This window comes from Sminthopsis crassicaudata, chromosome 2, assembly GCF_048593235.1.
Source record: "Sminthopsis crassicaudata isolate SCR6 chromosome 2, ASM4859323v1, whole genome shotgun sequence".
Lineage (NCBI taxonomy): Eukaryota > Metazoa > Chordata > Mammalia > Dasyuromorphia > Dasyuridae > Sminthopsis > Sminthopsis crassicaudata.
In genome coordinates, this window is record NC_133618.1 from 425,676,822 (window position 1) to 425,688,946 (window position 12,125).

At 41.6% G+C, this 12,125-nt stretch overlaps 1 protein-coding gene across 2 annotated transcripts in view; it reads left to right on the forward strand.

Moving 5' to 3' along the window:
- Positions 1-12,125, forward strand: part of NEURL1B (neuralized E3 ubiquitin protein ligase 1B) — a 106,495-nt gene that overhangs the window by 64,857 nt on the left and 29,513 nt on the right. For both annotated transcript variants that reach the window (XM_074292080.1, XM_074292078.1), the window contains exon 2: positions 5,715-6,275. In XM_074292080.1, the coding sequence (XP_074148181.1) occupies positions 6,023-6,275 (253 nt within the window). In that variant the 5' untranslated portion in view covers positions 5,715-6,022. The remainder of the gene's footprint in view (positions 1-5,714; positions 6,276-12,125) is intronic.

Below are 12,125 nucleotides of genomic sequence, written 5' to 3' on the forward strand. Positions count from 1 at the left end.
TCCAAGGAGTGGGGGATGGCTGGCCTGGACCCCTCCCCAAAAAAGAAGTCTAAGAAGAATTTGCTCATGGGAGAAAAGGCCCACAGTTGTAGAGGAGTCAGTGGTGTCATAGTAATGTAGTCCAGAACTGAATGGGAACCTTCCCCCAAAATGGAGCTTCTGGTAAGAATTTATTAAAGGGCAAAAGAGGGCTGAAGGAATGGGATCAGGAGGCAGTCGTGGCATATTGGACCACATCTGAGGAATTCTACAGTGATTTCAATGATCCCAAGCTACTGTCTTTTAAGAGCAACTTTGCTAGATGGCTATGAATCATAAAATAGCATGATCTTGAGAGAAAATCTTGGTTGACCCCAAGAGTGGGTGCAGGTAGATTGACAGCAATTTATAAATGTTGATAACTGCCCATGCAAGAAAAGTGACATCATCAAGGACATGTATGACTGGAAAAACAGATGAAGTCTGCAATGGGCAGAAGGACAGACAGTCTGAGTCATGTATTGGGATGTGGAAGATGTTGACCTCTCCCCCCCCCAAAAAAAAAGATCCCCAGCACACTAAGTCAACATTTGTGGAGTTTTTGGGAAGTATTTTAACAAGACTTGCAGAGGATGAAACAGTATGGATGAGTTGTAGAACAGGAGAGTATACTACTCTCCAGAATTGATGATATCATGGACGCATGAAACAGAAGCTCCAACTTTTAAAAAGCAAACATCAGATTTAGAAAGGCATTTTGGTATACGGAAAGAGCCTCGGAGTCTAGAAGATCTGTGTTCAAGTCCAACATTTGACACATACTGGTTATATAACAAACAACCCAATATATGCACAGCGTTTCCTCAACAAGAGTTCCTATATAAGTAAAATATCCCAGATCCACCCCCAGCCCCAAATGATGAATTATTTACATAGGCCAAGAAGGAAACATGTAGAATTATTCAAGACTTACATAAACTCATATATGATGAAGGGAAAGAACCAAGAGAACATTGCACATAGTAACAACAACATCGTTCGATGAAGAATTGTGAATGACTTAGCAAGACAATCCCAAAAGACGAATGCTGAAGTATTCTATTTGCCTCCAGAGAAAAAACTGATAGTGTTTGACTTCAGACTGAAGTGTGCTATTTTTCACTTTAATTTTTTTTTATTTTATTCATGTCTTGTAAAAAAAAATCCATCTTTTTTTGTGTGGCCTTTTCTGGTGGTCTCTAGTATTAAGAACACTGTTGAACTAAGATCAAAGTGCAAAGTAGATTTGTAATAAATAATAGATCAGAGTTTGTTTCAAATGACTAGCACCCTTATATGGCTCATGCCAGTCGAGGGAGGCTGCCTCCACCATGCTATAATGGGATCTCAGGGGTCCTCTTACCCAGACTCAGGAGCATACCAGTGCAATCTTTATCCAAAGAGCTCTGAAAACCCTGCAGAAATGCTCCCTAACCCTCAGCAGCTAACATCCTCATCTGGTTTCCTCAAGGAACCCACCAAGGACTAAATAGTTGTTTTTTTTTTTTAATTAACATGTAAAAAATACTTTTCAGGGCGGGACCTGCAGAAGTACCTGGCTTAAGATGCAGTCCTCAGGTAGCACGTTCTCCATCAAGGCGAGAATCAAGCTGATTGTCTCTTAATTTTAGCTCATTCTTTAATTGTCTACTTTCCATGTTCCCTTAAGCCCTCAGTATTAAATTAAGCCCTTGGAGTGTTCCAGGAGCCCAGTGATACATGTTGATTAGTGTGCTGGAGAACCAAGATACAAAGCAGCAGCCTTTCATTACAGAGGAGAATGTCATTCCCTTCTTGGTGATTACTGCCCTATTGTGTTCTTTACTTTCATTTATTATGACTTTCGCTTTTAAAATGGAAATCTAAACACCCCAACTGGAGATAGCCAGAGCACCGGAGGGACCTGGGATAATTACTAGTGCCCCAAGTCAGCCTCCTCCTCTTAAACTTTCCAGGGTCTGGGAGTGGGGTTTGATGTAGAAAATGTCTTAAGAATTAAAGGAGCGGGATGGGGGTGGGGAGGGAGGGAAACATACTGAGCCTAAAACAATGGTGGAGATTAGGAGACAAATTTATTCTAGTAGGTTGGCAAAACCCTTTGGAAAAAAAAAAAACATAAAAAAACAAAACCGGCTAACATCCATGAGCTTAACAGAAGGAGCTGCTTGTTGCTTGAATATAAAGCCTCTTCAGGCTCATGCTGAGCAGAATTTCATTAAAAATGATTACCGACAGGTGTTCCTTCTAGAAAAGACCTATGTTATAAATAAATAAAGGAACTGTGTTTTTCTCATAGGTGATATGGAGTAACAGTATATTTTTCTGGGTATTGGCGATGTGGGGAGCTGGGCTTAGGTAGGGGAAGAATGGTGAAAGAATCTCAAAGAAGCCAGCGAAATGTCTTTGCCACCCACTCCCAAATTCAGTTTATTTATGGTTCTGTTTGATTTGCCAGCCCACAGATCTCAGCCCTTAAGAGGGAAACCCTTGATAGGTGTGATAAAATTGCAGTGAAGTGTCATCGAACGTTAGAGCTGGGATGCAGTGGCCCTGGGATCAGGGCGCTTGGTGATGCTCATTACCTCTAGGACCTTAGCCCAACTAATTTGTCCTTGGGCTCCATAGAGTTTCTCTACTATTGAAATCGGAGGTTGGGCTAAATGTTTTCTGCAGTCCTTTCCAGTTCGAGAGCCATGATCTTATTTAACCTTATTTAACAGAGAAGGAAACCAAGGAACAACAAAAGCATATGACTTCTTATAGAGCCAAAGTTAGCACCCAAGTCTCTTGGCTCTTACGACAGTGTGGTTCCTCTCCCTGCCCTCTGCTCCCTTCTATCAAAATGAAGCACAAAGTAATTGATATAATACATTTTTATAGAGCCTTAGGGTTTGCAAAGCACTATAAACATATTAGTTGTGTAGTCAAATTAGTTCATTTGAACTTCACCAAGTCATGGTGAGGTAGAGCCCAAAGGAGATCCAGCAGGGTTTCCTTTTGGAAGTTTAGATCTGGAGAGTTTAGCTCTGAAGGAAGTTAAGGATTCTAAAAGGGGAGAAAAGAAGGGCAGACGGTTAAAAGGTTTCTTATCTGCATTTTATAGATGAGGTAAATGAGACAAATAGAAATGTCTGAGACCAGATTTGACTTCTGGTCTTCCTGAATCCAGATCCAGCGCTCTATCTACTCCATCACTTAGCTGCCTCACTAGAAATAGGACACCAAACCATGCATAAGATCCCTGCAGATTGCCTATTAACTTAGAAAACCATATATTAATATTATCTATGTTTTATTGTATTATTATTTATTTAGTAAATATTTCTAATTTACTAAATTGTTTAGAGCAGCATTGGGGAGTGTTTCCAGCTGTTTAACTGCAGGTAGTGTATCTGATACCTCTGATGTGGAATATAGAGCACCAGACCAAAAAGTCAGAAGAAACTAGATTCAAATTGTGTCTCATGAGAGCATCCTTATTAGTTTGACATGTGCAAGTCATACAGCCTGAGCCTCCATTTTCTCATCTGTAAATTGGGAATGATAATAATAAATAATAGTACCCACCTCATGGAACTGTTGTAGGGATGAAATGACCTCTCTTTTGCATATCTTAAAAGTACAGAAATGTGAGCTAGTAAAAATGATAGATGGTAGAGCAGAGGACCAAACCTCTTCAGACTGAAGGGATCTTCAGATTTCAAATCTAATATTCTTCCACTTCCCTGTTCCAACCAACTTGACAATTCATGTTTTGTCGCATTGAATCTGCTGTGGAATTTCTATTAAATCGTCTGGAACATGTGGAACAGAGGGCAATGAATCCATGGCATTCATGATATTTTTAAAATGTGGGTTTTTTCAGAGCCTTGACATAAAGAACTTATTGGACTTCATTCTCTAGTACGGTCCTTTGATTGTGACTCTTTAGAATGAGGAATTATCTAGACACAATTTTTTAATAAATTAGCCCGATTTGTCTATTGGAAGTAGCCTTAGTTTTGGGATAATTTTTTGTCTATGTACTCCATTGCTGTAGTCACCATAGATTTTGTGGTATTTCTCTTTTTTGTCCCAAGGTGTTCAACTTGTACTGTTTACTCACCCATCTAACTGCAAATAGTCACTGGGCTGGGACTAGATGTTTTAGAGGCAGCTGGGTGGCTCAATGGATAGAACACTGGGCCTGGTGTCAGGAAGATATGAGTTCAAATCCAGCCTCAAACTTGACTAGATGTGTGTCCCTGGGTAAGTCATTTAACCTTGTTTGCCTCAGTTTCCCCATCTGTAAAATGAGTTGGAAAAAGAAATGATAAGTTACTCCAGTGGGGACAGAGTCAGTCATGACCCACCAATTAAACGACAAAAGAACCCCTTTCCAGGATCTTCCAAACCAAGTTTCAGATTCCATTCTGTCAAGTACTGGTTAATTAGAAAATGTCACTGGCCAACAACATGGAGCTCAATATCCCATCTACATCAAAAGGCACATAAAATGGTACTTATAATCCATCCCCGAAACTGACTACCTGCACGACTCGAGGCAAGTCACTTAATCTCTGAAGCTTGTTTTTTCATTTGCACAATGAAATAATAATAATAATACTAATAATAGCAGCTAGCATTGGTATAGTGCTTACTATGTACCAGGAACCATAGTAAATGATCTCATTTGATCCTCCCAACAACTTTGGAAGGTAGGTGCTATTGTTTCCCCATTTTACACAGGAGGAAACTGAGGCAGACTGAAGATAAGTACTTACCCAGCGTCACACAGCAAGTATCTGAGGCTGGATTTGAAATCTTCCTGACTTCAGGTCTGGCACTCTGCTGTGCCACAATAGCCTCTGCACAAGACTGGAGAAGAAGTTTAGTAAATCTTCAAGTACATTGTGAGTTGTGTATTATTGTTATAACATCATTCCACTTCTCTTATCTACAGCATCAGCATCATTGTACTAAGCAGAAGATTCCCGGTGTATAACTAGTGAATAAGAGAGAGAGGATGCATACCTCTGGGAGTGATAACCTACAGATATGTCTCGTCCGGAATGATTTCATTTCATTTCATTTCATTTGCTGAAGCAGCTGGGGTTAAGTGACTTGCCCAGGGTCACACAGCTGGGAGGTGTTAAGTGTCTGAGGCCAGATTGGAACTCGGGTCCTCCTGACTTCAGGGCTGGGGCTCTAGCCACTGCGCCACCCAGCTGCCCTCAGAATACCTTTAGAAGGTTTTCTAGGCATTTGGTATATTCCCCTTCCTTCTGTTTTCTGTCTTCATCCTGTCCATTATGACATGTTACCCCTCTGGATTGTTATGTTATTGATAAGTTTTACAATCAGTTTTACAAGTGCATTTACTTGCAACAACTATGTAAAGTAGGTAATGAAGGTATTTTTATCCCAGTTTTGTGAATAAGGAAGCCAAGATTTTGAGAGATTGAGTAATTTGTCAAGGACCCCGGAGTCACTAAATGTCAGAGCGGGGATTGGAAGCCAGCGTTCTCTGCTTACTGTGGCCAGTGTTCTTTCCAGTGAACCGTGATGTAGTGGGATACGTAAGCTACTCGGTGTCCCCCTGAGCCTAGGGATGATAACAACAGAACGCCTCTTACTGAGTCCCAGGTGCTGATCTGTAATGGTCTGGCTTTATCCATTCATTTTAAGCTAATTTGATTTTTATCCATGTTTTGCAGACACGAGTCACCAGGCTCGTTTGTTATCCAATCGGCCTTGCTACACGCTGCCCACCAGTAGCCATGATCGACGCTCTATCCTGGCCATCACCGAGCCCCCACGATTCCACCCCCAGGCCAAGGGCAAGAATGTACGGCTGGATTCCCACTCCCGCAAGGCCACCCGAAGGAACAGTTTCTGCAATGGGGTCACATTCACTAACCGACCCATCCACCTCTACGAGAAGGTCCGGCTTAAGCTGGTGGCCGTGCACCACGGGTGGAGCGGAGCGCTGCGCTTCGGCTTCACCATCCACGACCCGTCCCAGATGAACTCGGACGACATACCAAAGTACGCCTGCCCGGACCTGGTGACCAGACCCGGCTACTGGGCCAAAGCTCTGCCGGAGAGGTTCGCACTGAGGGACAACGTTCTGGCCTACTGGGTGGACCGTCACGGAAGAGTGTTTTATAGCATCAACGATGAGGACCCGATACTGTTTCACTGTGGCATTAAAGTCTCTGGACCCCTGTGGGCCCTCATCGATGTGTATGGAATTACCCACGAAGTACAGATTCTAGGTAGGTAACCCCTGTGCTCGTGATCGGCCGTATATTTAAGTAACATCATTGATCATTTTAATTTTATTTTTGGTCTGGACTTCTTATTTCGTTGGTAGGGGGAACTCCCAGTGTAAAAACTCCTTCCCGTGATTGAGATTCTCAAATCATCTACGGTGGAACAGTTAGGGGATTTCCTGGTATACTAAAAGTGTATCCAAGTGGCCAAGAGACCTCTTATAGGTCTTCTGTCTCTGTTAGCTTTTTGTCCACTAGATCGCGTTGCTTTGCATTACTGTATGTCCTATATAGTAATACATACTCTAACTTTTAAAATTCACTTTTCTTGTTCTCTCTCCATTCTCTGATCCATAGATGGGATTATGGACTTAACTCACCACATTGAGAAGGGAGGAGGAGGAGCTCCATAGACAGACTAGAGCAATCAATGCAATATTTTCCCCTTCTTTGCACCTCTTTCAGAAACTTTTCTTCTGCAAGGTTCTACCTCTGCACTTTGTATGTAGAAAGTAATTTTCTTTTCAAAGAGAATGTCAGAGTGGACTCCTCTTCCTTCATGACAGCCTGAAGACATATCTTTGGTCAGATCCTATCTAACAATTTGCAAAAGGGCCAGGATTGCTAGTAAGGAGATGTGGGAGGAAATCCCCAAATCTGGCTTAGGCTGGCCAGACTACGAATGGCTGAGACCTACCGTCCAAATCTCAAATAAATGCAGAGCTCTGTAAGTAAGTCTGAAATCTGGAGAAACTTCTTTGGTTTTACTCTTCAAACTAAAATTCAATTTCTCATTGCAATGATTCAGTAAAATGCCTCAGAGGAATAAGATAAGTCTTTGACTTAAGTATATACTCACTATAAGTGGCCCATCTTTTTTTGAACTTGGGAGTTTGTACCAATATCACTTGTGGGTTTCTATTACATAATGATAAGGCAGCTGGGTAGTGCAGTGGATGGAAAGTCACCCAGGTTCAAACCCAATCTAGGACACTTACTAGCTGGGTGAGTCTAGGCAATTCACCATCCTCCATTTTATCTGTTTCCTTTTCAGCAAAGTGGAGGTGAGAATAGTACCTGTCACCCAGGGTTGGTGCCAGGATGAGATAATCTACATGTATATATAATGTTTTGTAAACTTTAAAGTGCTATATAAATGCTGGCTATTATTACACTATCTCTAGTAGTTTGCACAGCCCTTTATACATATTAATCATTGGAGGAAAGCAATACTGGTTGTTATCATTCTCATTTTATCTGGACTCAAAGGTGACGTGACCTTTTGCTCAAGGTTCTCAGGTAGGAAGTGAGAGTTAGGACCCATGTCTTCTGACTACAAATCCATCTGTCTTTCCACCATAGTTTCACAGCTTTCTTCCTAGAAAATAATTTTCTGTTGCACGTAACTGTTTTAATCTGTCTAGGAAGGTGTTAAAGCAGATAAAACTTGGAATTATAGAGGGACGGCAGTTGAATTGTGCTAGCATCTATTTTTTCTCGGTTCCTTGATGGGAGATGAGGCCCCAGAAAGTGATTTTTTTGGCCCGATCCCTTTTTTGGAAGCCACAGTATTATCTTGTATCTTCTCTGAGGGCCATTTTGGAGCCTCTCATTCCATTCCAGCACTATCAAAGATGTAGCATTGATGGGTCCTGTCCTTTTTATCAGTGACCCCAGAAGTCAACAGTGTCAGAATCGTTTACTTGAAATCAGGAGACACTTTCTTCAATCCTTCATTTTTCCCTACTGGAAGAAAATTCTAGTTAGGCAAAAAGAATCGAATCTTTCAGCTTTGGCCTTTTGTTTGTCATCACAGATGCCTCGGGAGTAACCACTCACATTGTTGCCCAGCCTAGATTGCTATGAGACAGTCTGTCAGTATGTGCTTGGTTTTATATATAAGAGTTGCTTTAAAAACACTTATTGATCAAATAAGTGACTAGTATCCCTCTGTCCCAGGCAAGGCAAAAGGCTTTTTGGCTTATTTCAACTACGAGGGAGACCTCAAATGAGATAGAATATGAGGTGGGTTTTTTTTAAGGCAGTACGTGCTGTTAGGTTTTACATTTTACAAGCAGGATTTTTTTTGTCAAGGCATCTGGGTATTTTTTCTTGTACTTCAACCTGAAGTTTCATTTCTTTTCCATAGTAAGAGACAAAGAAGCACTAGTCTGGAAGTTTAAAGAATAGAAGTAGTTAACACAGATGGCAATTTGGATCTAAAATTATCCAAATCTAATAAAATGACGTTTAATAGAAATACATATAAAGTCCTGTTTAAAACATCAAACTATCCTTTGCAAAAGTCTTGGATAATGATAGCCTATATAACTACTGAGGGATTCTTGCAAAAAAAAGAAATGAGGGTCTCGGTGAAGTTGCAATTCCCTACCAAGGCAACAGTGGAGCCAGCATAGCAGCCAAAATGACCAATATCATTTTAGGGAGTGATAAAGAAGGATGGCGCCCCAAGCAAATTGAGTAATGGCTGCATTTTCCTTAGCTCTGGTCAGCATCTTCAGTTGGACATTGAAAGCAAGAGTACATTTGGACGAGGGTGGTCAAAAGGATGTTCTGCCAGCATGCACAGGGGAAATATCACCTAGATAAGAAGGGTGATCGACAGTCCATCATCCCTGCCATCTGATATCTGAAGGTCTATCATGTGGAAATGTTTTTCTACTTGGACTAGAGGTCAATTCTAGACATAAAGCCTGAGCAGATTTGATTTGAGAAAAGGAAAATTTTTTTAGTGGCTAGAGAAATCCAAAAATGGAATGCGCTGCTTTGGGAAGTTTTAAGTTCTCCATTACTGGAAATCTTTAAGCAGAGCCTGGACAGTGTCTTGTCAAGGAATTGTAGGAACAAAAGGAAGCCTCCTGTCCAGGTAAAGGATTTGGAACGCTGAAGTTCTAAGACTTCTCTGCTTAGGAGACCGACTTCCTGGAAATGTTCATGACATGGTTTACAGAGGTGTTAAAAAGGGACAGCCTTAGGGAAAGCTTAACTTCTAGAGCAGTGGTCTCAGTTATTTTTGATTGTACCCTCTATCAATAAAACACTTGTGAGCATGCACTGCTGATAGCGCTATAATTCCTTGTTTATACTACATCTATATATGCTTACAAAGGCCACTATTATATTACTAACTATGCACGTTGAACAATTTATATTAAAAGTAGATCTTTAAAAGGATGAGATAAAGATGAAATAATATCAGAGGTAATAATAACCACAATGTATTGATTGGGGAGGGTTTGATGGTCAGGCCTGTGCTTTAGGAAATTCACTTTGGCACATCAGAGAGGGAAGAGATGAGGAGGTCATTGCAGCATTTCAAATGAAAGATGATGATAGTCTTATCTTCCATGCTAGTTATTTGAGCATGGATAATAAGAGATAGGAGAGACGGAAATTTGGCTTTTCGTTGCATATGGCTGAAAGTGAGGGGTGGAAGATGACGGGTGCCCTCAACTCTGATAGGGAAGGTGGGTAGATTGAGGAGGAAGAATAAAGTAAAGAGATCTTCCATCCAACACACGAGACATCCATGGCTACTCATTCATTGTACCGCACTCTCCTGTCCAAAATGAAAAGTGGAGAGGTCGGGGCCTTGCCAGTCATATCCCAGAAAGAAGAGCTTTCTATGCTACAAGGTCATCTGGGGAGCAGGGTGCTGGGGAACAGGAATTTCAGCTGCAATGATCTATGTCCAGATAGGAACTAGGTTATAGACTCTGAGAGACTGAGAAAAGATGGAGGTTGTATGATGGAGAGAGCTGGCAAGGGGAAAGTGTCTCGGTGGGTAATGGTTTATATGTATTGTGTCCATTATAGTTTTAATGGAGACAAGCCCTAGGATTGGCAACAATAGTGCAAGTGGGATGTAACCTATCTTCCCACTCTCCAATGACAAGAGCGTGCCTTCTATGGGATAGGGTCGCATCCCCACCAATGAGGGCCTTGGACCCCACTTTGGAGACCGCACTTCTAGTGGTCTTTCCCATCATGTTCACACTTACTCCTTGGCGCTCAGTGTCTGTGTATATAGTGAGATCTAATTTAAGGATCCCCATTGTTGGAGCCGTGTTTCTCCCATCACACCCTTTTGCCCCTGCAGACCAACTAACTTCATTTGGAAAGGTTCAAAAGAGCCCTGTGCTGGTAATCTCCTCCAGAGGTACTTGCATATATACATACCTTCACCTAGGGGAATGAATGGACGAAATGAGAATATGATACAATATATTGTAGTTGGGGGGGAATCAGGGAAGATTTTACTTAGAAGATGAGACTTAAACAGCACCTTAAGGAGACTAAAGAGTTTCTTTGAGGTAAAGAGAAGGGAAAGCCAATTCCAGGCAGGTGGGACAATCGCTGTAAAGTTATGGAAACAGAAGATGGAGTGTCCACTGAGGGACAGAAAAGGGGCCAATTTAGCTGGATCATAGAATGGAGGAGGAGGAGTAATACCCAGTGAGGCTGGAAAGTTGGTCACAATTTTGTGGGGCTTTAAGAGCCTAACACAGGCATTAATTTTTTTATCCTAGAGGCATCATGACTAATACTTTCCATTTTACAGATGAAGAAATTGAAGTTTACAGAAGGAAAATGACCAACCCACTAGTTATTGTCCCATACCTTCCCTCTCCTTCACATCTAAACTCCTGGAGTAAGCCATCAGTACGTATCTTTTTTACTTCTGTTCCTCTCACTCCCTTCTAGGTCCCTGTCATTCAAATAAAACTCCCCTCTCCAAAGTCACCAATGTCTTTATTGTCAAATCTAAGGACCTGTTCTCGACTTGATCCCTCTTGGCCTCTCTAACATTTGAAACCGTTGGCCACCCTCTTTCTGAATACTCTTCCCTCTCTAGGTTTTGTGGCACTACTATATTCTGATTCTGCATACTATCCTCTTATGGATCTTATCAGCTTTTAGGAGTTCCCTAAATGAACTCTGGGCAGGTGCTTTTTTTTTAGATCTATACATCCATTCCTTTGCCCAACTGTCCTTCCTAAGCTCCCAGCGAGGTCCCATCAACGTCTCGCGTGTCCAGAACAAAACTCACTTTCCCCCCTTTCTCATAACTTCCCTTCTGTTGTCAAGGACACCACTTCCTCTCACAATCTCACTGTCACTCTTGATTCCTCAGTCTCATGCACTGCACATATCCAGTCTGTTGCCAAATCTTGTCACTTCCGCCATCTTGATAGCTGTGATAGTCCTCTTCTCCCCACTCACGGAGCCCTCATTATTTCTTACCTAGACTATGTCAATAGTCTAATAACTAGTCTCTGTGGTTCCAAATCTTTCTCCATTATCCTGCAGTCAGCTGTCAACATGCTCTTTCCAAGGCATTGGTCATCCCTCCATCTGTCCCCTGTGGAATACAAACTCCTTTGTTTGGCATTTAAAGCTCTTCATAACCTGTTGCCTTTCTACTTTTCAGTTTTCTTATAGCATACCCATCCTCCAGGTACAATTCAAGTAAATCTACTTACTTACAGTTTCTTAAATATGATTTTTTTCAAAAATCTCCTTTGCTCTAAGTGTCCCCAATACCTGGAATGCTCTTTCTCTTATCTTCCCTCATTCACTCAAATTTCTTTCCTTACTCAAAGATTCAGCTCAAATACCATCTCCTGCAATAGCTCTTCTCCGGTGCTAATAATGCCTCCCCAAGAACACCGTCCTTCTATTCTGTGGATCGCCGTCTACCTACTTGTTTACCCATTGTTTCACCCATTCCAGCCCTTCACCCTCTAAGCCAGGCACTGTATTTTTGCCTATTTTTGTATTCCCTTCAGCATAGTGCCTGGCATGTAGGAAGCATTTAACAAATACTTACCT